This window comes from Megalobrama amblycephala, linkage group LG13 (genome assembly GCF_018812025.1).
Source record: "Megalobrama amblycephala isolate DHTTF-2021 linkage group LG13, ASM1881202v1, whole genome shotgun sequence".
In the NCBI taxonomy this organism is placed as follows: Eukaryota; Metazoa; Chordata; class Actinopteri; order Cypriniformes; family Xenocyprididae; genus Megalobrama; species Megalobrama amblycephala.
The window spans coordinates 27,032,074-27,056,823 of NC_063056.1; the positions used below are offsets into that span (position 1 = coordinate 27,032,074).

At 36.6% G+C, this 24,750-nt stretch overlaps 2 protein-coding genes across 3 annotated transcripts in view; one reads left to right on the forward strand and one right to left on the reverse strand.

Moving 5' to 3' along the window:
- The first annotated feature begins 1,707 nt into the window (after positions 1-1,707).
- The window catches only part of hapln2 (hyaluronan and proteoglycan link protein 2), a 39,249-nt gene continuing 16,206 nt past the window's right edge, over positions 1,708-24,750 (forward strand). For both annotated transcript variants that reach the window (XM_048153552.1, XM_048153555.1), the window contains exon 1: positions 1,708-1,895. The gene's annotated coding sequence lies outside the window, so the exon portion shown is untranslated. The remainder of the gene's footprint in view (positions 1,896-24,750) is intronic.
- On the reverse strand, positions 10,424-23,583 carry rhbg (Rh family B glycoprotein). Its single transcript, XM_048153549.1, has 11 exons — positions 23,437-23,583; positions 18,933-19,198; positions 17,104-17,290; positions 16,599-16,749; positions 15,754-15,901; positions 15,493-15,659; positions 15,270-15,407; positions 15,047-15,180; positions 14,666-14,787; positions 11,452-11,525; positions 10,424-11,209 (listed from the first exon to the last, which is right to left on the reverse strand). Exons 2-11 carry the CDS (start codon positions 19,114-19,116, stop codon positions 11,132-11,134), a joined length of 1,383 nt encoding a protein of 460 aa, XP_048009506.1. The 5' UTR covers positions 19,117-19,198; positions 23,437-23,583; the 3' UTR covers positions 10,424-11,131.

The window sequence follows — 24,750 nt, forward strand, 5'->3', positions numbered from 1 at the left end:
TATTTCTATAATATAGGCTGTAGTAATAAATCGTGCTTTGGTGCATCATTAAATCGGTGTGCATTTGTTTCATGTTGAAAATATAGAGCAAATAAATAAATTAACTAATACTAGAGATAATAAATGGGCTAATAATAATCACTCATGGGCTATTCAGGGAATAGACCCATGGAATTAAACTAAATAGCCTAAATAAAATATAAAAGTCTCAAACCTATGTACATGATTTTTTTTTTTGCATATATTAAGTAGAAAGAAAACACTATCTGCTACTCTTAAAAGCTATAATGCAACCTAAGGTGAATACATTAATCCAATTAAACCGCTTCGTTTTTTCAGAAAAACAACATTTTTTCGTTCTTTTGATTCTATATATAATTGCGCGGCCACACGGTTCACGTTACAGAACATGCCTGTGTTGAGAGAGAGGGGCCCTCATTAGTGCGCGCGCGTCTTAATTTTTCTCCACCGAGGAATTATGTGACGTCAGCCTCAATTAACGCCACACAGGGTCATCGGGATTAAAACACAGGCTACCAGTTCTCACAGTTTCCCTCGCATCAAAGTAAAGCCCTTTTGTTTACTGCGCCTCTTCGACTGGACTGTGTGCATTCTATACCCTGCAGGACCCAATTAAAAACCGGAAAACAGTAAATGAAGGCAATGAGATCATTCACGGACCCGCTGATATTCGTTTCAGCCAATCAGAGTGAGCATTTTCTAAACGCAAATAAGGTTTGTGATTGGGAGGGGATGCAGACTCATTTACAAGTGACTGAAACGTAAATATCCATTTAAAGGCATATTTTCGTTCATTGCAGTTGGGTGGCCTTATTATTATTTGTTAATTTATCTGGCATATACATAGGTTTTATGTGCGTTCATTTACTTTTACTTCGGAGTTACAAATGTACACCATTAAAAATAACAACGGCTACACAGTAATGGTGTATTTAAGATTTATCAAATGTTAAAATTAGGTTGATCTGATCATTTTCGTTTAAATGCAAGCTGGTAACTATCAGTGTCGGTTCCTTTTTGTACTTTATATATTTAGCTTTTAAAGATTTCGTGAAATAAACCATGTTGCTTGATTTTAAACGAGACGGAGTTATGTAGGATGTAGGATTTTTATTAGCTACTAAGAAAATGGCACTAAAACAGAAAAAGTTTTTGTACAATTATGTTGCATAAAAAAAACTAATAAGAATACATAAAATAAAATAAAAACATTCAGTTATGATGCAGGGTGGGCCACTTAAATCCATAGATTTTTGTGCATTGATAATTTAATAAAAGCCTTTTTCCAGGACAAACGATTAGATAGCTTTAATTTCATATTTGTTAATTTTACACGAATAATAAAACAATCTAAAAAATTAGTGAGAAATATAGGAAGACTACAGACTGTAAAATGCAGGCAATTAAACTCATGAATGAGGCAAAAAGAGGACATTATAGGCTACTGCATAACTTCTCACCTGAAATCTACAAATAGACTAACTTATAATTTTTAAAGCCTGATGCCATAGGATAACTTTAAATTGCACAAACCACTTTTTTTTTTTTGTCTCGTGCAACAACATGTAGGCTTCTGGTGCTTTAAAGATTCAATTTGCAGATCTATAGACCTTTGAATCCCCAATGATCCGCATGCAGCGAAAAACCTATGGTGTGGATTATTTTGAGTTATTTTGCGTCAAAAGCCTGAAGCAGAGTGAGGTATAGTGAAACGCTTTATTTCAGAGCAAGAGGAACATTTGCCAGCGAAGTGAATATGGCTAGATGATGCACAACGCTTAAGCGTGGGCTCGCCTTTACACTTTTTCCCGGGGTTCATGTCAACCGAAGGGTGGCTAATGAGAGACGACAAGCGACTGACGAAAGGACGAGAGGTAATTGGCACGGAGTCGTGGGAAACCATAAACAAACAGCTGCCAATGGCATTTTGTTTTTCTCATCCCTTATACTACTGAAAAGAATCACAAGCGGTGCTGCTCACTGGCAGCTGGGAGAGGAGAGCTCACGAGAGGCCCAAATAACAAGCTTAGGAATTATATAGCGTGCCACTGGCATTGCACATCACAGGATCATGAACACTCACGATTAAATATTCACTGTTTCTGAGAAAACTCATCATAATTCCATCACAACCGCTGTTCGTGAAAAGTACGCAGGCCTACCTTGTTCGCGGCAGACGCCATTTTTAAATTTTTCACCAATGAAAACAAGGGCTGTGAGAGATACACTTGCACGCTTGTAGTCTACTGGTGTGTACATGCAGTATTTGTTAATGAATTAAACGTTAATTGTTGTTGCTTGAAACCGTTAAAAATCTACTGCTGTGTACATGGATATCAACTATTCAAAAAAAAAAAAAAAACTCAGATAAATAAAATATATTTAAAATTATGACAATTTACCTGTTTACCAATTATAACACTCCAACCCCCCAATTTTGAAATTCATTAGGCTACTGATGATGATGAGAACTTGTTTGATCTGGGAACTCATAAAATTAAGTATAAATGAAAATGTAAAAGGAAACAGATGTATGAAAACACTTTTTACTGTGTGCGACATACAGAGACACAAAGAAAGATAGAAAGGCTTCATAAATTAGAAATGTTCTGAACGTAAAGATTTGGATTGTTTATTTTTAATTACATGGCAAACAGAGGGGATGCATTTTAATTAAAGAAAATAAAAATCTTAATCTGAAATGCTAGTCCATTAAAGCATTTCTTTTCACTGAGAAAAGCATCAGTAATCTTTTTAGTATTTTGGGTTGTTGTTTTTTTTTTCTGTAGTATGAAGATTTTTTTGTTTGTGATCATTATCAAATTATGGTGATGTTAATTTAAGCAGGGAAGTTCATAATATACCATAGCTGATTCACATGAATGGCTTTGGGGCAGCGATGAATGAACTGATATATGAATGTTGGTTTAACCTCACAGTGGGATGGACATATCCTTAATCAGTCATAAGGTGGATGTTAAACATAAGGAGGTGTCCCTGGGGTGTGCCCTCGGGGCATATCCCTCCCTTAGCACGCCCCACTATCCTTGTGACCTGCTTGTCCTTGCCTAACAGGGTCAAGCCTCCAATTAGCCAGAGGTCAGAGGTTAGGGACAGGGTCCTCTTCTCTAACATATGGCTCTATAGGCTGATGGCCTGCTCTTCAACAACAGGTCAATGTCAGCCATGCAATGTTATGCGAGCAGCTCGTTTTAGCAATATTAACTCAAAAACACAAAACTGATTATGTTCAGTTTTCCATTGATTTTGTACTTTGCAATCTTAAGGAATGGATTTCTTTATTTTCCTGGATTTATTAGCTTGTATGTTTGAATGTTTTTATTTTTTTAATATATGATTATTGTTGATAGAACTCAAAACTATGATCCAGAGTTGCCATTTTGCCAGTAACCCAGCATAGCGTGTTTTGTTAAATTAAAATAAAAGACCCAGCAGGATTTCCCACAATTATTGTCTCTGTGCTGAGCAAGCGAAAGTCAGGGAAAAATAGATTTGGTCATCAAACTAGCTTGATTCATGTTAAAGAAAGCATTTTAATCTTTGTGCACATGTAATGGCTTTCAGAGGCTGAGATAAACTGTGTAACTTTAATTCAGTTTAATTAATTTTGAATTCCAAATCTTTTTTTCAGCTGCCCATTTGTGTTTTTCATGTAATCGCCAATGCTTGCATTGGGATTGGCAAAGACACATAAACTGCTCCCCACCATGATGTCGTTTGCGATATATATCCTAACGATTTGGGGTTTTAGAGGAAAATGTTAAAAGGGCACAATTGAGCCAGTCATGCATGTTCTGTGTATTCACTCGGCGTGGGCGTAATTCTCCAGAACACTTTTCCTTTGATTTCTTTCAGTTTTCACAGTGTCTCTCAGATGCCAATAATAGACTTGTCCATCAGCCTCTCCCTCCCTTGGAGTTAATTGGAGCTGTAGAGATTCAGACCAAGCTCTGAAGTTTGATTCATCATTGGATCACTAGATTATTAGATTAATCTCTCCCCAAGATTAATGCCCCACCTGGACCCTCTTTACCCCCCTGCCAGGCTGTCCTGCCCCTTCAATGCCCCAACGGCCCCTGGGCTCTTTGATAAGGCTGACCTGTGCCTTTTCACATAGAGATTTCACCAGGGCACTCTGGGATGTGTGTGTGCGCTCATTGGCAACCACCAGGGTTGTTTGCAGAAATGAATCTTGAAAATAAAGAGCTAAAAACTCTGAGATACATCATTTATCAACAACGTGCTTCAAAATCAATTTCTATTAAGAAGAACAGCCAAAAAAGAAAACAACACGTGTCTGTTCAAAAGAAACATCTAAAAGACTGTACAAATATGTTTTTTTTTTTTTTTTGCAATCCTGCAATGTTGATATAGTTTTTAAATTGAAATAACTTTATTTTTAATAGCTTTTTATCAGCAGTTAAAAAGTTGCAAAAAATTGCTTGATTGAATTCTGTTTTTATCCACCCTAGTTTATTAACACTATAGTTTATTTATATTTTAAAATGACACTAAATGTTAAGACTATAGTGTTGAATGGTAAAATACAATGTGCCTGACACAATTATTTTTATATTAAAAAAAAAAGACACTAAATATTAACATCAGCGCTTGAATGGTCAAATAATGTGTCTGGCAGTAATTATTTTTGTATTAAAAAAACACTAAAAATTAACACTACTGCTTGAATGCATGTTGAATAAAATATGCTTGATAGAATTATTTTATATTTTAAAAAACACCACTTAATATTAACAATTGTGCTTGAATAGTCAAATAAAATGTGCCTGACCAAACTCTAATTATATATATATAAATAAATAAACTACATTTTAACACTAGTGTTTGAATGGTCAGATAAATTTGGCCTAATAGAAATACTTTTATATTTAATAAAATAAGATTAAATAATCGAAATAAAGTGAGAGCAATATTCCAGTCTCATTTCCAGGTCTAGATCCAGACTTTTCGACACAAACCCAGAATCTGATGCTTCTGTCAGGGCAAGCGAGTTGCACATCCCTTCACAGCAGAGAGCAGTGTGGCACAAAGAGTCAGGCTAATGAGGCTTGAGTGGCACTGGCATATACAAAACGCTTGGCATCTCTTGGCAAGCACATCCTTCTATCTCTCTGTATGCCGGCCTTCTCAGTGCTCTCTCTCTCTCTCTCTTCTCTCATCATCGCCTTTGCTGGCTCTTTCCGCCAGGCCCATGGTTTCCTGGCAGCGATGCCCGTCTCTGTATGCCATCCTGGGAGGCGTCGTATCCCCTCCAGAGAGCTGGCCCCTGCGGCTGATGGAGCCTTTCAGTCCAGAGAATGGGGGCATTGTGAGGAATTGTGGGTCATGGCCGGAGTAGGCGGCAGTTTGCTCATATACAGGCCCCTCACACACTCACACAGGGCGCTTAGAACTGAGAGCCAAAGATAGACATCCAACCTCTCAGCTTTAAAAATGCCTCCTCAGGAAGTAGCTGTGTGAGAAAGTGTGTGTGAGAGATGTGCATGGCAACACTGAAAGTATGCTCGCAAGTGTTTGTGTGCGTGTTTCTCTTTAAGCGCTTAAAAGCTAAAAAGAAACAATTTCACGGCATTGTGCGACGATGTGGTTGCGTATGTGATTCGGTGCCTGCAAACATGCATTTATTGCATTCATGTCTATTAGAGAAAGCGTTGTTGGAGGAGTGTGTTTCTTTTAAGGAACACTGGTTACGCATGATATGCATATACATTTTTTGTCAGGATCTATTAATTTATTTAAAAATATGAAATTTAAATTTTTGAATAGCTATTTAATAATAAATTATATTTATAAATTAATGTAGCTTAAACAGTAGAGCATGGCGCTCACAACGCTAAGGCCATGGGTTTGATTCCCAGGGAATACAAGAACTGATAGAAATGTATGCACCTTTAAATGTAAGTCGCTTTGGATAAAAGCATCTGCCAAATGCATTTAAATACATAAATTATCACATCTTTATTTTCTTAATAACTTAAGGAAATAAAGATGTGTACAAACTCACATGTATTGAAGGTCTAAGAAAAAATTCTTGACATTTCATGACATTTTTCATTTAGCCTATAAGTAATTTAATTGAAACGTTTTTTGAAAATGGTCATCATTTTTCAAATCCATATGAAACCAAACATCTAAGAACTTGTCACATGTTTTAAACCAGATTTTTAAAAGATTTGTCCTTTTATTTATCATGGACACTACCATTGACATGTTTATACAGTAGGCCTATAAGTTATTTATGTGTAGCCTACCTATGAAAACAAAGCATTGATCAGATGTTCTCGAAGATGCTGAATGATTTTTGAGGGGGAAAAGAAACCGCACAGATGTATATATAGACCTATACTGTACCAAGACCAAGGCATGTGTATCCATCTGTAGATGGTGTTTAGTATAGCAGCTAAACCTTTGTGAAGCTCAGTCAGGTAGCCTACTGTAGAGACAAACAAGCACCGGCTCTCTCTCAAAGCTCACTCAGCTCCACCTAGTGGCTAGAAGAAGCCACATAATCACCCATTCACTGCATTTTCACTAGTTCAGCACCCTATTACACCTCTTACTCTCTCAATGCATAGTGCTCATTTCCCCACCGCTGGCAACCCCGAGTGGCCGTAGGTGTTTTGGCACATGATGTATCCTTCCACAAGCGTAGGAGGAGAAAAATAGTACCATTGTTTGTTTGTTTTTTGTTTTGTTTTTTTCTTTTGCTCATGCAGCCCATCCACGGACACCCCGTCTCATTAATATTCAGCCACCGGACTCCTTTCTCTCACCGTGCTGCACTAAGACAAAAGAGCATTGTGGAGACACCTCCTGTTTTAATTATGATGAGAAGGTGCGGAGGGGGTGTGAATCGTGTGAGAGAGAAAAGCGAGAGGAGAGACACAGCGAATGCATTGATTTGTGTGTAAATGTGTGATTTGCTGGTGTGTAAGACATTCACTCTGTGACATTTTGTGTCTAAAGTGTGTTTTATGTCTATCTTTGTGTTTTTATTTGGGGTTGTGTGGGGGTGGTAGGCTATATGTTTTTTGTGTGTGTGTGTGTGTGTGTGTGTGGTGCAGCTGCAAGTCTGTTGTGGCTTGTTGCCATCATGCAAATTGGCATCTGATAAAACAGCATTGACTGAATTTGCTTAAGGGATGTAGAGGAAAGGAGTAAATAGGAGAGAATTAGTTTTTGTTGCAAAACCCAGTCACACAGCATCTCTCAGCTCTCCCTCTCTCTTTTTTCCCTCTATACCCAATGAATCATCCCCAAATGGATAAACCAAAATCGTCCTTGTACTTGAAATGGCTACCTCTTTCTTTATCCTTTTTTTTTTTTTAAATGTGTTTGATGTCTGACACTGAACTCTGATAATCTACCATTCCATAAGCTAAAATACTTAATGGTGAGTTTAAAAGGTGACCTGTGACAGTGAATATCGTCACCGTATTGATAACTGTTTTTTTTTTTTTTTTTATCATACTGGCTGATATCTGATATATTTATCAGCCATTTTTTGAATATTTAATAGTTTTGGACTTGTTTCTGCCTAAGATTTAAATCACTGTCTAGCAAAAATGTCAAATATTTAATTTAATATAAAAATAAATGTATAAATTTAATATTTTAAATATTTAACATTTATAATCTAAATCGTTATCCCCTGGAAAAAAAAAAAAAAAAAAAAAAAAAAAAATATATATATATATATATATATATAATGCCTAAATTCGCTTGAAGCATACAAACTATTTATTCGATTTTTAGTGTTTTAAATTTCTTTTTTTAATAAAGTAAAAGATTTTATAATATTTGCTATTTATTATTTATCTATTTATCAGCCTGAGAGAAACAGAAAAATAATTCTTTTTTTCAGTATAAGAATACATTTCAATATTATGCATCCCTAGTTTCATTCATTTGCTAAAGGGATGTTTCCTATAAATATAAGAGCAAGTGAATGATCTGCTGTAAACAACTGTAAATCTCTCAAATCCTTTAAGTAAAATTCCTCAATCATGTGTCAAGATTTACTCATTTTCCTTGTCATGATCATGGCTATACGTGGCCCAAGACACACTTAATTTAAGCATTAATAGTGACCCACTCCATCAGCTGAGCTAGCTAGAGCCCCTCCACTGTCACGTCCTCATTCAACAGCACCAACTCAATTAAGACTCTATGATGGCTTCACCCCACTTGACCCAAACTGACCTCTGACCTCAAGGTTCACGCCTCTCACAATGTCAAGCATGCGTGTGGATGTGCTTGGCCAAGGGGGGGATCGCGAGGGGGTCGGTAAAGGGCTTTTGTCCCCTCTGTGTCCAGCCACCCTCTCTCCCTAAGGATGCTGTCAGTGCTTTTGTTGTGTTCCTTTGAATGTAATGGGCCCTGAGGGAGGGCTTGCAAGAGCAAAAATCCCTTAATCACCAAACAAATATGAGTTTAAAGTCAGTTTTTGTGGGATTGAAGACATCCGGCTGTATTATCTTCTTTTTTTATCGTTTTTTGCTCTTGGCCCATTGGACGCCTCCTAAGTTGGTATTTCTTTTCTCACGGCTTTGTTGTTCACTTTGTTCTTGCTCTGCTCTCCGCTTAATGAACCTCTTGAACTTTGCTGCCCTTGGCGGAAGCAGGTGTGAGCTCCACTGTGACCATATTAGCCTGATTCTGTTGTGCTCGTTTCCATTCAGATCCAAACACCTTCACTAGCCTATGCGAAGAACATGGGAACCAATAAGCACTTAAGCACATAAGCACCAATTTCTCCTGACAGAAAACTTCCTGGCCACAACGGGCTTTGTTAAAGCCCATAGTGTGTGATATTAGCAGTCTTATTGTTCTGTAAACTGTGCAATCAAAAAAGTTAACAAATCTAACTTAACTAGTTTAAGTCGAAATTAAAAAGGTTAATTGTGAATGAATCTGACTAGTCTGGGAAACTCATATTAAGAGTCTGTTCTGTCTAAGTCAAAATAACCCCCTTAGAATAGAATAGAATAGAATAGAATAGAATAGAATAGAAGTGCATCTTGTAACTGCACAAATTTCTCAATTAACCAAAATTTCTGTTATCTTTAAAGAAATGTCAAATAAATATATGCAAGGTAGCTTCATTGAATTTGTAATCCAGCTCTCTCTATTTTTCTCGTTGTGCTGTTTGTGTGAGCACTGATCAGAGGGAGGCCTGCGGTTGAAAGGGACCATGGCCCCTGAGCACAGCCTGCCTGTAATCCTGTTAATGTGAGCTAAAGACAGGCACTCTCCCCATACAGACCGGCTTTCAGAGCACACACAGGACTTTCCCCCCAGCACACACTCCCACTGAAGACACTTTAGAGACAGGAGAAAATGGATAGATAAACTCTCAAATGAATTGGTTCCTGCTTCAGTAGGGATACCAAACAAATAAAGAACATTCACCTAAGATCTGCATATGGTTCCCATTTGGTTATTTTTTGGCAACTAATTCCTAATGTTAAAGGTTCTTTAGATTTTGTGTAACTATAATACAATGTTCTCAGAACGTTGCAGCGACATAACCTAATATGAACCTATACAGAACGTTTTTGTTTTTGTGGGGGGATTTTATTTTTTTAAACTAACGTTTCCCTGACCAAAAATTGTCCTAAAATTAGCTTGATGACTCTAGTTTTTAACTGCAGACTATAAGCACTATAATTAATCAAAGTCTATCACGTGGACTTTGAAACCTTTAAAGCTCAATTTCAAACAAAACACACAAACAAATCAAGTATGTAAATACCACATTAGGTGCAGTTAGTATTCTTCATTTTTGGTGATTATAAAGCGCAATTAAGCACTTCAGCGTTAGCGCCTATTCACATCCCAGCTGTCCACCTGTCTGAGGCCTGGGAAAAGACCTTGGCGCTGGTTCACGCCGCGGCGCCGTCTCTGTAAAAGACGCTCTGCGCGAATGAAAAGGGGCGTAGAGCTGCTCCTCGCACAGCCCGCGAGCTCCAGGCGCTCCTAATAACGTGCTATCAAAATAAGACCCCCACTTTCTCTTCTCCGTTTGATCCTAGAAAGTGAAACTGTGCTAATTACGCGACGGAGACCATCTGGACTCTTCGTTAACCCTTTCCGCAGTGATTATAGGCTGGGCGCCATTAAGTATTCTCGATTTAAACGGCGCTTTCACTAGGAATTAGTGCGATTCGACGTCGTTGTTTATCTTTGAGCTGAATGTAAAATTAATGCTCGCGTGACTTTGCCAAAATCACTTAAGTTCTGGTGAGAGAGAGAAAAAAAACACATTACCGTCTCAAAAACCATACAGTGTATTATCACCACACACATACACACCCTCCAAAGGTTAACAATTAATTTAAAACATGACATTTCAACAATATAAATCTTTGAACAATTTAATTAGATGTCATTCCGTACAGAATTTTTATGTTCAAACGCAGGTTATGCTGGGTAGAAATAATCCATGTAAAGAAAAACATGTTTGTCCTCTAATTTCCTTTTTTCCAAAAACAGATAGACATGTAACTATATACATTTAACATCTTACATCAATCCAAATATTTTCTCACTCCAAATTTTAGCAATTTTCCCATTAAAACATGTTGATCAATGTTCCATATTCACAGTATTACTAATCTGTGTGAAACAAATAATCCAGAAAACAACGGTTGTCTAACATAAAATGTGAGTTCATAGGAGACGTTAAAATAACTACATTGAAATAATACAGCTATTTAGGATACATTTATTTCACATTCATTTTTAGGGAAAAAAATTACATCAAATGAATAAAAAAATTTCCGATACATCCTTTTGCTGATTCTCCTCTAAAAAGAACTGCATTTTTCCGGTCACCTTTCTTAAATAACAAATATTTCTAAGAGCTAATCATGCGAATAATCAGCTTGTCCTCTGTCTCGGCGCTGTAGCCATTCGCAGCTCTGCACCACCTTCTAGTGGTGTTATAGGGAATCACAGGTATGTTGACAATAACAATAATGGAACAAAAGTCAGTAAAATAAACTGCACCTGCAGAGAACATCACAGGTGACAGATGAACAAATGCAAACAGGTGAAAGCAGGTAATTTAGCTGTTAAGTTTTTCCACTTCGTTTGGTGTGGCCACTTCGTGAAGCTCATTGTGACCTTCCTCCTCCCCAGGTAACTGAAACAGACACATAATTTCATTACAACACAAAACAAGTATTGTTTGAGATACTTTCTCTGCATATTGGACATTCATTGTTCCACTCAATAGTTTTATGTTTCCTACTAATGACAGTCCTTTACTGGTTAGGTTAATAATGCCTAATAATTACATTGTTTGTCCAGGAATCTTTGTTTGAAAAACACAAAATATAGTATAAAATGTAAAATAATATAAACATGGTATCAGAAAGTCTTTACCTCCCAGTAGAGTCCATCCTCAAAGCAGTGAGTATCTGGAGGAGCCCCGTAGATTGGCAGCTTCAAAATGAACCCTGAGAGTGCACACACATATTGCTATGTTACTCTGAGGTCAACAAATCACAATATACTGCACACAGATATACACAGAGAAGCATAAACAATCTAGCTAGCTGTCATGATGATGAATTTCTGTTTGATTAATTTTCATACAAATAACTGTGATTTAACAATTGAATTGTCTATTTTAATTTCACTTACAGTGTTAAGTGTCTACACCAGATGCGAGCGGTGCAACGCGATAAGAGCAAACAGAACCCATTATAATCAGTGATGTTGTCTACAGTGGACGCGGCACAATGCAACACAACAAATCTCCGACAGTCAACTGATGCCCCATTCTATTTCTGACTCCAAGTTAATTCATACGCATCAGTTTTGCGTAATGAAAACGTGCACCTTGATTTCATTCGTTCATGTTTGACAATCACTAAAGGATCACTAAGCTTTTTAGACATTCTCAAAGAGTAAATTCACCCAAAACTGAAATTTCTGTCATTAAGTACTCACCCTCATATCTTTCCAAACCCGTAAGACCTTCTTTCATCTTCAGAACAAAAATTAAGAGATTTTTTTGATGAAATCCAACAGGTTTTTTTTTTTATACCCCATAGAAAGCAATATAATTACCACATTCAAGGTCCAAAAAAGTAGTAAAGACATTGTTAAAATAGTCCATGTGACTACAGTGGTTCAACCTTAATGTTATGAAGCGACAAGAATACTTTGTGTGCAAAAACAAATATAACAACTTTATTCAACAATTCTGTCTCTCTCTGAATAAAGTCATTATTTCTGTTTTGTTTTTGCACACAAAAAGTATTCTCCTCGCTTCATAGCATTAAGGTTGAACCACTGTAGTCACATGGACTATTTTAATGATTTCTTTACTACTTTTCTGGAACTTGAATGATGTTAATTAAATTGCTTTCAATGGGGGATAAAAAAAATCTCTTGGATTTCATCAAAAAATATCTTATAAAGAAAAATTGCCAGTGGGGGACTAGTTCACCACAGATGTTCGGTTAGAGACATGAAGAAGCAGCATGAAAGTTCTTTGGTGTTTGCTTTATTTCACCACTTTAATTCCACAGTGTAAATAATGTGTTCCAAAAAATGAATAAGGGTCATGCGGGTTTGAAACGACATGAGGGCGAGTAATTAACGATAGAAATTTAGTTTTTGGGTGAACTAACCCTTTAATTTTATATTTTAGAGAAATGAATAGGGGCAATAGTCTGAAAACACAAATATGTTTCCATACTTTTTTTTTTTTTTTTTTTTTCATCCATATACTTATTTAGACCTGGAAATTTCTCAAATCAAATTCCAAACTTTTCCAAACTGCATAGGAACCCTGTATTATTTATATTGTTATGCAAGTTATATATTTCTGTAGTAAATTCTTTACATTCATTTTTAAGGTGGATCGACTGACATGTAACAGCAGATATTTAAATATTCAGCTCTATACATATTTGCTTTAATATTTTTTCTATTTTTCTTTAATACTTTATTTTATCTACCACTGATGGTGTGCAGTAGCGTGTATGCAGAGAAAAAAATGTGCATTATTTTATTATGCTCATTTACAGATTAGGTCTATTAGAATATAGGTTTACATGATTTCATTTTTAATGTTAAAAAACCAAATTTTTCTTATAATTTACATTGTTGCAGCACATGTTTTCAACCTCTGTCTGAACGCTCTGTTGTAGTTTCAGTTTCTTTAGAATCCACCTTCCAAAATGTGTAGTCTGCTCTGATTGGTCAGCTGGCTCCTGTCTGTTGTGATTGGTCTACTGCAGTGTTTTCCAAACTTTTTAGAGTGGAGTACCCCCTGAAGGGATTAGACTACAGTCACACCTTTACCATTAAGGGACAATATTTGCCCCCTAAATTGATTTTTCCAGTGCATATTTTTACCTTTATGAATAACTTTATATAATAAATAATGTTTTAAATAAAAAATGTTAAACAGAGAAATATGCAATGATGGTAAAACGAAGCGATACTTTTAAATATTAAACTAAAACCGCCAGTAGGTGGCAGCAAGTCACTGTTTTTATGAGTGAGTCATCGAGTCATTCATTCAGTAAGGAAGCAAGTGGCTGTGAATGAATCGTTAAGTCATTGACTCTCACAATTCGTTCAAAGCCGCAGAATTGTTCGTGAAACACAGACGTGTTGTATTTCTGCTGTGGTTTTTGTTAGAACTATTATTTAATTGCAAAATAGAGTAAATACTGACAGTACTGTGTTTAAAATGTACGTTTTGTTTTTTGACCTGTTGTATAATAATGTCATGTTTGTAGTCATGTGATTATTTGGGAACAATTGCATTCATGCTCGTTATCATCATTAAATACAAGAACTCACACAAGGTATGTTTTTGTATCAGAGAAAGTTTGAGTCTTAAATCGAAATGAATCTGTGTCTATATTTGTTCTTCTTGCGAGTAAGTGTTAAATACCCACTTTTACAAAGTTGCATTGTCGAGAACGACAGTAATTTAGAGCGATTTAAGGCAGCAGACTGCACGCAATCTATCATATGCATGCTGATTGTGTGGATACAGTCATTTTTGACTGCAAATGATGAGATAATTTGATTAAATGTACTGGATTCACTGTATTGGCAGTTAGAAATACATGCTCAGTTTTTTATAATTATTTTTAAGGTAGAATTAAATGAACTACTCAGCATTTTCGTATACCCCTTTTTGTCACCTCACGTACCCCAGTTTGGGAACCACTAGTCTACTGCTTAGTGTGTGTTGGAAATGTGCCCCTTATCATAACCAGTGAGTCCTGAGGCTTCCTGAGGCTATAATATTGCTGTTACTACACTTTGGCATTAGTTTTGCCACCTCATTTTGGGCCCAAATGCGATAATGACAGTCACTTAGAACAAGCTGATCGACCCAAACCATCTTCGCAAGCACGACTTATGTAAGAAGTTTCACAGTGGCAATTTTTTTTTTTTTTAAAGCTCTCCTACATTTCAGATGTGCTGTTATAACTGTGTCATTTCTCTACATCTTTGCAAAAACTGTATGTCCATATAACAATGACCTGCATCGAACTGCATGGTTCAAGAAGAAACCAGCAGTCAGACAAGCATGCACTCACCATACTTTACAACTGTAACCCACCTGTAACTAGACCACCAAACAGAGCAATTCCCAATGTGACAGCCAGGGAGATAGCCTGAAACCCTCCCTTAGATTCTGGGCTCCATTTTCCAGTTTCAACATCACCGAAAACTTTTTGCAATCTGTGTAAGATTGGATACAGAGGCAAATAAGTGTCTGTTCTCACACAGAATGAGTTCTCCAATATTTTCGGCCATGACACACATTATTTAGTAAAATTTAAAATAACAATATATAAAGAATACAGCAATAATGATGTTTAAATTGCATTCACATTGTTACTAAGCAATTAAACTAAAGATAATGTTGTTTGACAGATATCATTAAGACAATCACAAATCATTATTTATGCAAATAATTACACATCAACTACTGACTTACCCATCTCCATATACATCCTTGGATGCCAGGGCAGCGGTGACAGCACCCACCACAGCTCCCAGAATTCCTGGCATTCCATGCAGGTTATTAATACCACAAGTGTCCTGAATCTTCAGTTTCGACTCCAAAACCGGCTAAAAGAGCATAAAAGAGCAACCAATGGGATACTGAGGATTGGTGTGGGTGTTTACAATTGTGTGTCAGAGAAGTGTGTGCTACTAACTGTGAGGTATTTGTATCCTAGGACTGAAATAGTTCCAGCTAGGAATCCCACAATCATAGAGCCAAATGCAGTCAGCATCATCTCCCCAGCTGTTCCCACAGCAACACCACCAGCCAGTGCGGCATTCTGAATGTGCACCTGAGAAAGACAGTAGCTTGTGTGAGAGCTTGTAATCTTGCAGTTTGTAATGTAATATCAAAGATGACCAAAAGGGGATGCTCACCATGTCCAATTTGCCTTCTGGGTTGACGAGGGCGGAGAAAGCGAATGTAGCCACTGTGCAGGCAGCCAGAGAGTAGTAAGTGTTCATGGCGGTTCTGTGCTGGGGGTCCCCGTAGTTTGTAATGGCTGAGTTGAAGCTGGGCCAGAACATCCACAGATAGATGGTACCTGAGCAGAACCCAAGCTTTAGTGGCTTGAAGAGCAATGGATGACCACAGGCCACCATAATTTTGTAGGCATGTAAACTATTCAAGTGACTCACCGATCATGGCAAAGAGGTCAGAGTGGTAGACAGACGAGTTTCTGTTTTGGCTCTTGCTCAGGTTTGGTCTGTACAGGACACGGGTCACCATTAAGCCGAAGTATGCACCAAATGTATGAATGGTCATGGATCCTCCAGCATCATTGGCCTATAGATACCATTGACATTTAAATTGATAACATAAGTTATGACAACACATTGTAAATGTGAGAATATAAATATGTATATAGTTTTTGAACTCTTTATGCAAACTTCAGCTTATGAACGTTAGCTCTTTCTGTGGATATTTAATTTAAATTTAAAGTAAATGTGAAGCACTCAAATGTAATGTAATAAAACTAGTTCTTGTTTTAAGGTCTAAGGTAGAGTTACTAATGATGCACGGGATTTGCATGTGTCAAACATTAGAGAAGCACAATATATCTGTACCTTATTGGTTATCGATATTGGATATTTAATTGTGCATGTTCATTTTCTCTTTTTTTTACATTTAGATTAACTTTAAAAGTAATCTTTATCAGTTCTCAAAATACTATACTGTAATGTTTTGATGGCTAAATGCATTTGAATCATTTAAAACAATTTATAATGTTTTCTTTTTATCTTATTTAAACAAATCTGTATCAAACTTTAATATTGGCATTTATCAGTTATCGGCCATAAAATGAAAATAATTATCAGCTTATGGTTATCAGCCAGAATTTTAATATCAGTGCATTCCTTTAAAACAAATGTCCAGTGTCTGGAAAACATTATTCATGTGAAAATTACAATATAATTACAATTAGCAAAATTTGAAAATTCAATTTTTGTGTGCTTTAGATAGATTGTGTTTCTATACTCACCCCAAGGATAGAAAGCAGGATGAACTCATTAACGGCAAACAATGTCACCTCAAAAATGGCCATAACAAGTAACTGCACAGGACTGGTTTTCCCCAAAACGGCGCCAAAAGAGATCAGCACAGCACCAGTGCAGAAGTCTGCATTTATCATGCTGCAGAAGAAACATATTCACTTTGAGTAATTATAAATATAAATGTGCATGTACTTGTGTGTTAGGGGCTGCAAAAGTTTAGTCAGCTGCTAAACTGCCACGTCCACTTGGTGGCGCTGTGTTCATCTGTAATCCAATATACAGACATGAGGCCACAGCAAAAAAAAAAAGTGCAATCAAAACATGAAAGAAACCTGGAAGCTTACAGTTAAAGAAATTTTAGCTGCATTTGTAGAAAATCTCTCATCTTTACTGACAAACCAAAGATCTTTATGAGATCTTTACATAAGTAACCTCTTAGGGTAAAATGCAGCTTACTGTATGCAACAAACAAACATATTTTTAAGGTTTTACCTTTCCACACCGACGTGAATCTTGCCATGGTGCATGCCGTGGAAAAAGCCCTGCATAAGTGTGGCCCACTGTAGGGAAAAGGCTGCGATAAGGAAATTAAATCCGACACTACTGAATCCATATCGCTGCAGAAATGTCATCAGGAACCCGAAGCCGACGAAGATCATCACATGAACATCCTGGAAACCTAAAACACACAGTCAGTTAGCTGTTTTTCCATTCTTCTCTCTCACATTCTCATTGTTTTACATTTTTAATAGTATTATCATAGACTGTAGTTGATCACTGATATGTTTTTCATGACATTGGTACTTAGCAGCACCGTTCAGGGCCAAATTTAAACTATGGGTATGCTGAACCCAACATTAACCCCTGTGTTCTTCTCTGTGTAGAGCCATTCATTCACCCATTTTACTTCTTTTGACACAATTACACTGTTGCCAAGCAACTGGCCATTGACCTGGGCACCAATGAGGATGGCATGGCCCCTGTGGGCAAACTGTCCCACATATCTCTCACACTCACTCCTCTTTGGCAGCCCATAAACAAGTCTGGGCTCTATGTGTAAGATGAGTTTGCTGCAGGACAAATAAGTCTTTAAATGGGTAGTTCACCCAAAAATTGTACTCATCTTTCCAAACCGGACTCTTTTGTAAAAACACAAAGGGGACATTTTGAAAAATGTCTCAGTGTTTTTTGTCCATACAATAAAAGGCAATGGGGTCCAAAGTGGTCGTTTTGGACCCCTTTGACTTTCACTGTATGAAGTTCTTCAAAATCTTTTGTGTTCCACAGATGAAAGTTATACAGGTTTGGAAACAAGTGGCTTGATCCAAGAACTGTGAATAAATGTATTTGTATCCTCACAGAGCAAACAAATTAAACCATGATCCACAGAGACCTCACAAATGATTATAATACATTATAATTTATTCTATTTAAGTACTCAATAATATAAAGATGTGATCTACACCGTTGAATGGAGCTGTTTTTCATGTGACACTTGTTGTGTAGTTATGTGCCCTGCAGTTTAGCAGTGACAAGCAGAACCACTCCCATGGACCCTGTTTTCAACTGACTCAATATATAAAGATGAAGGTCAGTGACCAAATACTGTACAGAAAACAAGTCTTTCACAACACAACAAAATCATTGTTCTTTGCCAAGGGATTTGTCCCTTTCTTTCTTTATCCTACCAAATTTTTGTAGTATTCTGTTAAATCTGTTAAGTGAAGTCTGTATGTTATGATTTATGCAACTCATCATAAGTAATTCACACGTAGGTGTGTCCTGGGCTTGTAGCGCAGACACAACATGCACTGAAATGAATGTAATTATGTGGTTCACACAAGTCTGGTTCCGAGGGCACGTTTAGTGTAAATCGCAGAGATTAAAATATACGAGACTTGGGTTTAGTAAAGCGAGATGGATGGGAAATCTGACTATAGTTGAAATGTGATGACAGTTGCACAAAGGCAAGCACAAAACAAATAATAAATCAAGCTTTTGAAGAGATCAAATTCTTAAACGTAAACATGCTTCACTTAAACCAGTCAGACTGCTCAAACACAAGTAGCACAGTTTAGGCCAATGTTTGTCTAAAGTTTACCCAATCAAACACATTCCTGAGGTATCAATTTAAAAGGCACCGGATCTGTGTTTCTGCTGGCGAACTCAATAGATTTATTGATCTGCATTATTTTTTTAATTATTACCCAATTACATGATCGAATCAAATTCATAAATCTTCTCAACAATGAATGCTGAATATATATAAAAATCCAGGCCTATTTACTACACTTCTACACATCATTTTATATGTCACTTACTGGGATAACGATAGTAGAACTCATTCTCGTATTCTTGTTTATTAGCAGTTTTGTTATTCCACAGCTTGGCATCAGTGTGTTCGTTATACTCCACCAGTGTTCCAAAGAGGATGATGAGGATGACCTCCAAGATGATGCATAACAGCGGCAGCCGTAGCCTCATGTTAGTTGAAGAATCAGCCATGGTGCTTCCTTTTTGCCAGTATCCTTTGCTCACTCTCTATCCCCTTCCCTCTTTCTGGAGCAGGGCACAGGCTCTGTTGAGTCTGGAGGCAGAGTGCAAGAGTACATCAGCGGACACAAGTCTTTTTATTGTTAGTTTGGCCACTTGATGAGCTTGTTAACGCCCACCTGCTCTCTCAAGGCTGTAGCAGTTCTGGGCTCCTCCCTCACCTTTTTTGCTCATGAGGTGTGCAAGGAATATCTTTTGGGCCGACAGGAATATTTAAGTCAAATATGATCAGTGTTATTCCAACTGAGTGATTTTTAACTGCCATAAAGAAAGGTCAAAGAGATGGTCAAAGATTTGTGTGGGAAGGTGAAAAAACAAATTCTCGGTTTTTGTCTGGATATGGGAAGCATGAGGCAAGTAGCGTAAATGGGTCCAGTTTTTTTGAGGCCGATAATGATCACAGTTCTGTTACTATTGCTGATGAGGGCTATAAATAGGAACCTAAAGGTGAGATAGGGTGTGTTTTAGTCATATTCAATTTTATTGTTTCACCCAGGCTGTATTTTTTTGACCAAAAATACAGCAAAAACAGTAATACAATTGAATATATTTTAGAATGTAATTTATTTCTTTGATGGCAAAGCTGAATTTTTTTTAGCATCATTACTCCAGTCTTCAGTGTCACATGATCCTTCTAATCATTCTAACCAGAAATCATTCTAATATGCTGATTTGGTTCTTATTATTATCAATGTTAAAAACCTTTGTTCTGCTTAACATCTTAATATCTTACAGACCCCAAACTTGAGGTTTTTTCTATATATTTTAAATACTAAAAAACTGCAAATATTTATGCAAATATATATATAATTATAATAATTATGGCCTGTACATTTTCTAATTTCTCAATTCTCTCACCATTAAAAGGTGTAGTAAAAAAGAACATCTTGGATCCTGTATATACACAGACATGTGTGTACATGTAGACAGAAGAAACACAAGAAAATGTCACAAATTAGTGACATTGTCAAATCCACCAAGCATCCCATTGGCTGGTTTAAACTGTCTCTAGATTCACAGGAATCATTTACACTGTGATGTTTATACAACACAGTTGATAAAGGCCTACAAAGAAAAGCTACTAATCCGGCTCTCTGTCTGATAAGGGCAAATTAAAAGAAAATGCAAAAAAATGAGGGTTTAATCCCTATTTGCACTCCTGTGGTTGAAGTATGATAAGGGGTTAAGAGGTAATTCTACATGCTTTGAAAATAAAATAAACAAACAAGAAACTTGAGTGTTACCTTTTTGCGAAAAGTACTGTAACTTTACAGTACAGAGCAAGAACCAACAACACCATAACCTTGGGGAAAAACTTCAGGTGAGGCAGGTTTGAATCAAATTTTACATTAAAGGACATGACTAAATGTGAATATTTGAGCTTTCTTGGCAAATATACTGCATATTACTAGCTCTAATTCAGAAGTCTAACATTCTGCGTGAACCAGAAGTTGCGAAGGACTTTGCTTCAGTCTTGTGACAAATTTGAAAAGGAAAATTTAATGAGAAAAATTATTATATTAGCGCATATCCTCGCCATCTCTAGCTCAGAGAAAATGGTTGTAGGGGAGTGGTTAAGGATGTTCTGCCCAAGACGTCAAACTATTTATGGACAGTACCAGCAACACTTGTGGCGTTGAGGGGTCAAAAATAAACAAAAAATGGAGCTAAAAGATCAACACTTTATTTTGCCAAAGCTTTTCGGCACACAGGCCTTCGTCAGGGCTAAAACGAGTCGTCAAACTGACATCATCAGGGAAGGAACGCCATTCCATTGACTGAAGATTATGAAGACGAACAATTTTTTCAGTGGATTAACCTTCACAGATTATTTGTTCACCACAAGACTAATGTTCGCAAACAAAGTAAATAGATTTGACAGGCTGACAAAATGGTAAAACAACTTCTCTAAAAATCTCTATTTAGGCACACCTTTCAAGACTAACCCTAAAGCTAAACCCATCAAGTCTCATATTGACTAATCTGGTCAACAATGCTTGACCTTTGATCTCTTTCACCTCTGCTTTGCTGAGAAGCACTGGCTTTACAAACATCTGTGCATGTGAGTGCAAGGCCTTTCCAAAATCTCAGGTACTGATTATTCAAGCTCAGAAATAATGGATTGGATCGAAAGTATGAAAAGGTGATGGATAAATTATGGGACAAAATAATGGGATAAGTGCACACTCTCACATCTGAAGTGCTTTTGAAATAAAGTGAGAAAAATATAACATGATGACTTACGGAAATCAAAAGGAGCAGCCTAGCTCTCTTCAACAGCAGTTTTAGCAAAAACTACTGCTCTCCGTGTGAACCAGCTCAGTGTACACCAGAGGGAAATTCATGGTGCTGGAAAAATCAAGTCAAACCTGCACTCCCACTAAAGTCTGTCACTGCTTTGGGTGCAAACAACAAAATGGAAGTCTTAAGGGCTCCAAGGTGAACTTGGTTATAAAAGCCTGTAGCTAAATCTGTACTAACTAGATAACGCCACTTCCAAGAGATTCTCTTCCCCATCAACAAAGCTACTGCCCAGTGGGGTCTGTTGAAAGATCTCAAGATTGGGTACTCCTGAATTCCTTTACATGCAGCTACAGGTCCTGGCACACACATTCATCATCTGATATTGATAGGAGGAAAACAGTTTAACTTAAAACTATAAGCAGTGAACCACTAACTGTCTTTGAGGCACTGCATGCCATGTACATACTGTATATCTTTATGTTACTGCCATGAAGGAATGCCAAGTGATTTCTTTCAGAAAAAGGGAACTGTAAGAAAACACAATTTTACATTGTTTATCCAATGATGATAACCGGCAGTAACCTTTCAAAATAAAAAAAATAAGAAAGTATAAATTATTGTGTTGCGTCATTGCAGGACAATTGTGAAGATCGATTTGAAATGCCTTATTCAAAATACTGTTAATAGTCTAATTATTTCACCACATCTACTAACAGGAAGATCTATATTATATTTTTAACATATTCATTTATGAACGCATTACTACCAGTGCAATAACTGGGAGTAAGTGACCTCATAAAAGTATTTAGAAACATAACAACAAATGTCTTGACAGTAAACAAACAAGAAGCGCCCCTCTTTGTGTCAGAGATCAGCCTGAGGGTGAGGACAGGACTGTTACCAGGGCATGACAAGTCATTACACCTTTTCTCCTTTAACTCAGTCTTTAACAGATAAAATGTTTGCACAATAGTTTTATGCTAATAAGGTCTATAATATATGAGATCAAGTTACACGTACAAATACATTATAGTGTCTAATATATCTCTATTCACACAATATACTAAATGCTACAGTAAATGATTATAGAAATTACTATCCACCAGTATGAAAAGCACATTTTTACAGATAACAGTTAACACTAAACCAGGCATTTAACATTCAAACAATCTACATTTAAACTTTGTGATTCAGGTCAACATAAAAAATATAAAACAGAAAACAGTTAGGTTGGCTTTCTGTGTGCTTAGTTTTACTTTTTCTCATTTATAGAAATTGCTATAGGGCACATTTCTTTTTGCCAGGTACTTAGCTTTGCATTTTATATAAATGAATGAATCCACCTTTTATTCAAAGATGTTTATAAGCAGGGGCCTAGATAAAATCTAATATATATATATATATATATATATATATATATATATATATATATATATTATTCGTTTTATTCAAATATAGTTGTAATGTTACATCTCAGAGCTGGTTGCCGGAGTTCATGGCTTTGCAGTCTTTATTGAAGAAGTTTTGACATCTTTATCGAGAAAATGAATGGAAAAACTAATTACGGAATCAAGGCAGCTGAAAAAGTGAGCAATCACTAAATTGCGTCTGAAAGCTCCCATGAGCCTCTAGACTAGAAGAAGACCGCCAACTTTATATCTGTCTGTCCCTCAGGACACATAACCACCTCGACGGTTAGCGCTAACCTTAACGTTACTGTAATTAGCAATGAACGAAAACAGGGTAATTCATAACAAACCTCGGGGTGTAGGCCTACTATACACATTTGTACAAAATATGTTTCAAATAAATATATAAAAGGACTAGACTCCGTCCTGGTACAATAATGTACTAATTAAATTGGGTTAAAAGGTTACAGTGAGGGAGATTTTTCAACTTTAAAACGCGGCGTTCATAAACCAGAATGCTAAACCATCTATGAAATTTACGATACACGGTTTATGTATAATTTACACACGATAATAAAAAAGTATTGATAATATATCAGTGGTTTTACACTTTACTTGCCTGACTGGAAAGGAAGAAGACGTTAGCTTTCTCCAGAGAAATTCGTGAGTACAAGAGTGTCAGTGGGGGAGGGGCGCGCGCGACTGGCGCTACTGATACCCGCGAAAGACAGTGAGCTGAGGGAAAGAAAAAGAAAAGCTACTCAGAAACATACAAAATAAGTATATTTATCATTTATCTTTCAAATATCAAAGCATTTTTAATAAAGATACATTTACATGTATCTAATAGAATTATAAATGCATTTTCCCCCCAGTAGCATAAATCTTGTTAAATTTATTTTAGAGGTGCTTGCTTAAAGGTGCAGTGAGTTTTCTTCTTTCTCTTTAAAGTCAACATGAAATCAGTCAAGAGCAGTTGATGCATAAATAATGTTTTGAAATGTTGAAAATATAAAATGTTAAATACTGTTATTTGAAATTATTTATAAAATGAAAAGATACTTTAAATGTGAAATTAAACCCGCCAGTAGGTGGCAGCAAATCACTGTTAATGAGTGAGTCATTGACTTTCAAACGATTCAGTCAAATGGCTGATTCATTCAGGAAATGTTGCTCAGAGACCCAAAACGATGCTGTGGATTTGGTTTGGAACTATTTTTGTTGGCGAAATAGAGCGAAACTAGCGATTTGGTGTCTAAAATGTAAGTCATTTAATATAAACGGATTATTATACTGTAGGCTACATTGTATAAAATCAATATAACATTTAATCATGCTTATATTGGATAAAATGGCGCTCTTCGTGTAATATTGGTTAACTATATTAAATTATATAAATATAAAAGACATACAGGGGCATTTTAGCCCATTATCTTGAATTCTGGAGACATTCTAAATGCATTTTAGTAGACTAAATGATGCGGTGAAATCGTTCACTCTAAATATGCGCGCGCACTAGTCTAACCTTCTAGACTAATTTAATGTATGCATGCATTCATCGGGTGTGTTTTTGTTTGTTTTTTGTAAAGTGAGGGACATACTCGATAATGTCAGATCAAATCAACAATTATGGTATCATAGACGATATATATTGCACACACAGCACTGGCCTGATCGGGCAAGTGACAGTTCTGTCAACTGTCCCGAGCGTCGTTCACACTGGCCCCCCGGGCCATCGGCAGTCCTTATTGTCGAGCCCTGCACAAGCTCAATATATTTTCACGTTTTATTCTACGACATAAAATTACGGAAGAGGATTAGGGCCAAGCAATAATAAAAAATTAAAACCATCTCGAGATTAAAGTTGTTAAATTTCGAGAAAAAACTCGTTAAATTTCGAGAAAAAAGTCGAAATAAAATGTTGAGAACAAAC

Excerpts from the sequence above, each read along its gene's own strand:
- rhbg (XM_048153549.1), bottom strand. The coding sequence starts at position 19,116 with ATGGCTGATTCTTCAACTAACATGAGGCTACGGCTGCCGCTGTTATGC. Across the intron at positions 14,788-15,046 it reads AAGGATGTATATGGAGATGG|ATTGCAAAAAGTTTTCGGTG; the intron begins GTAAGTCAGTAG and ends AATCTTACACAG. Across the intron at positions 11,526-14,665 it reads GTTTGGTGGTCTAGTTACAG|GGTTCATTTTGAAGCTGCCA; the intron begins GTGGGTTACAGT and ends GTGCACTCTCAG.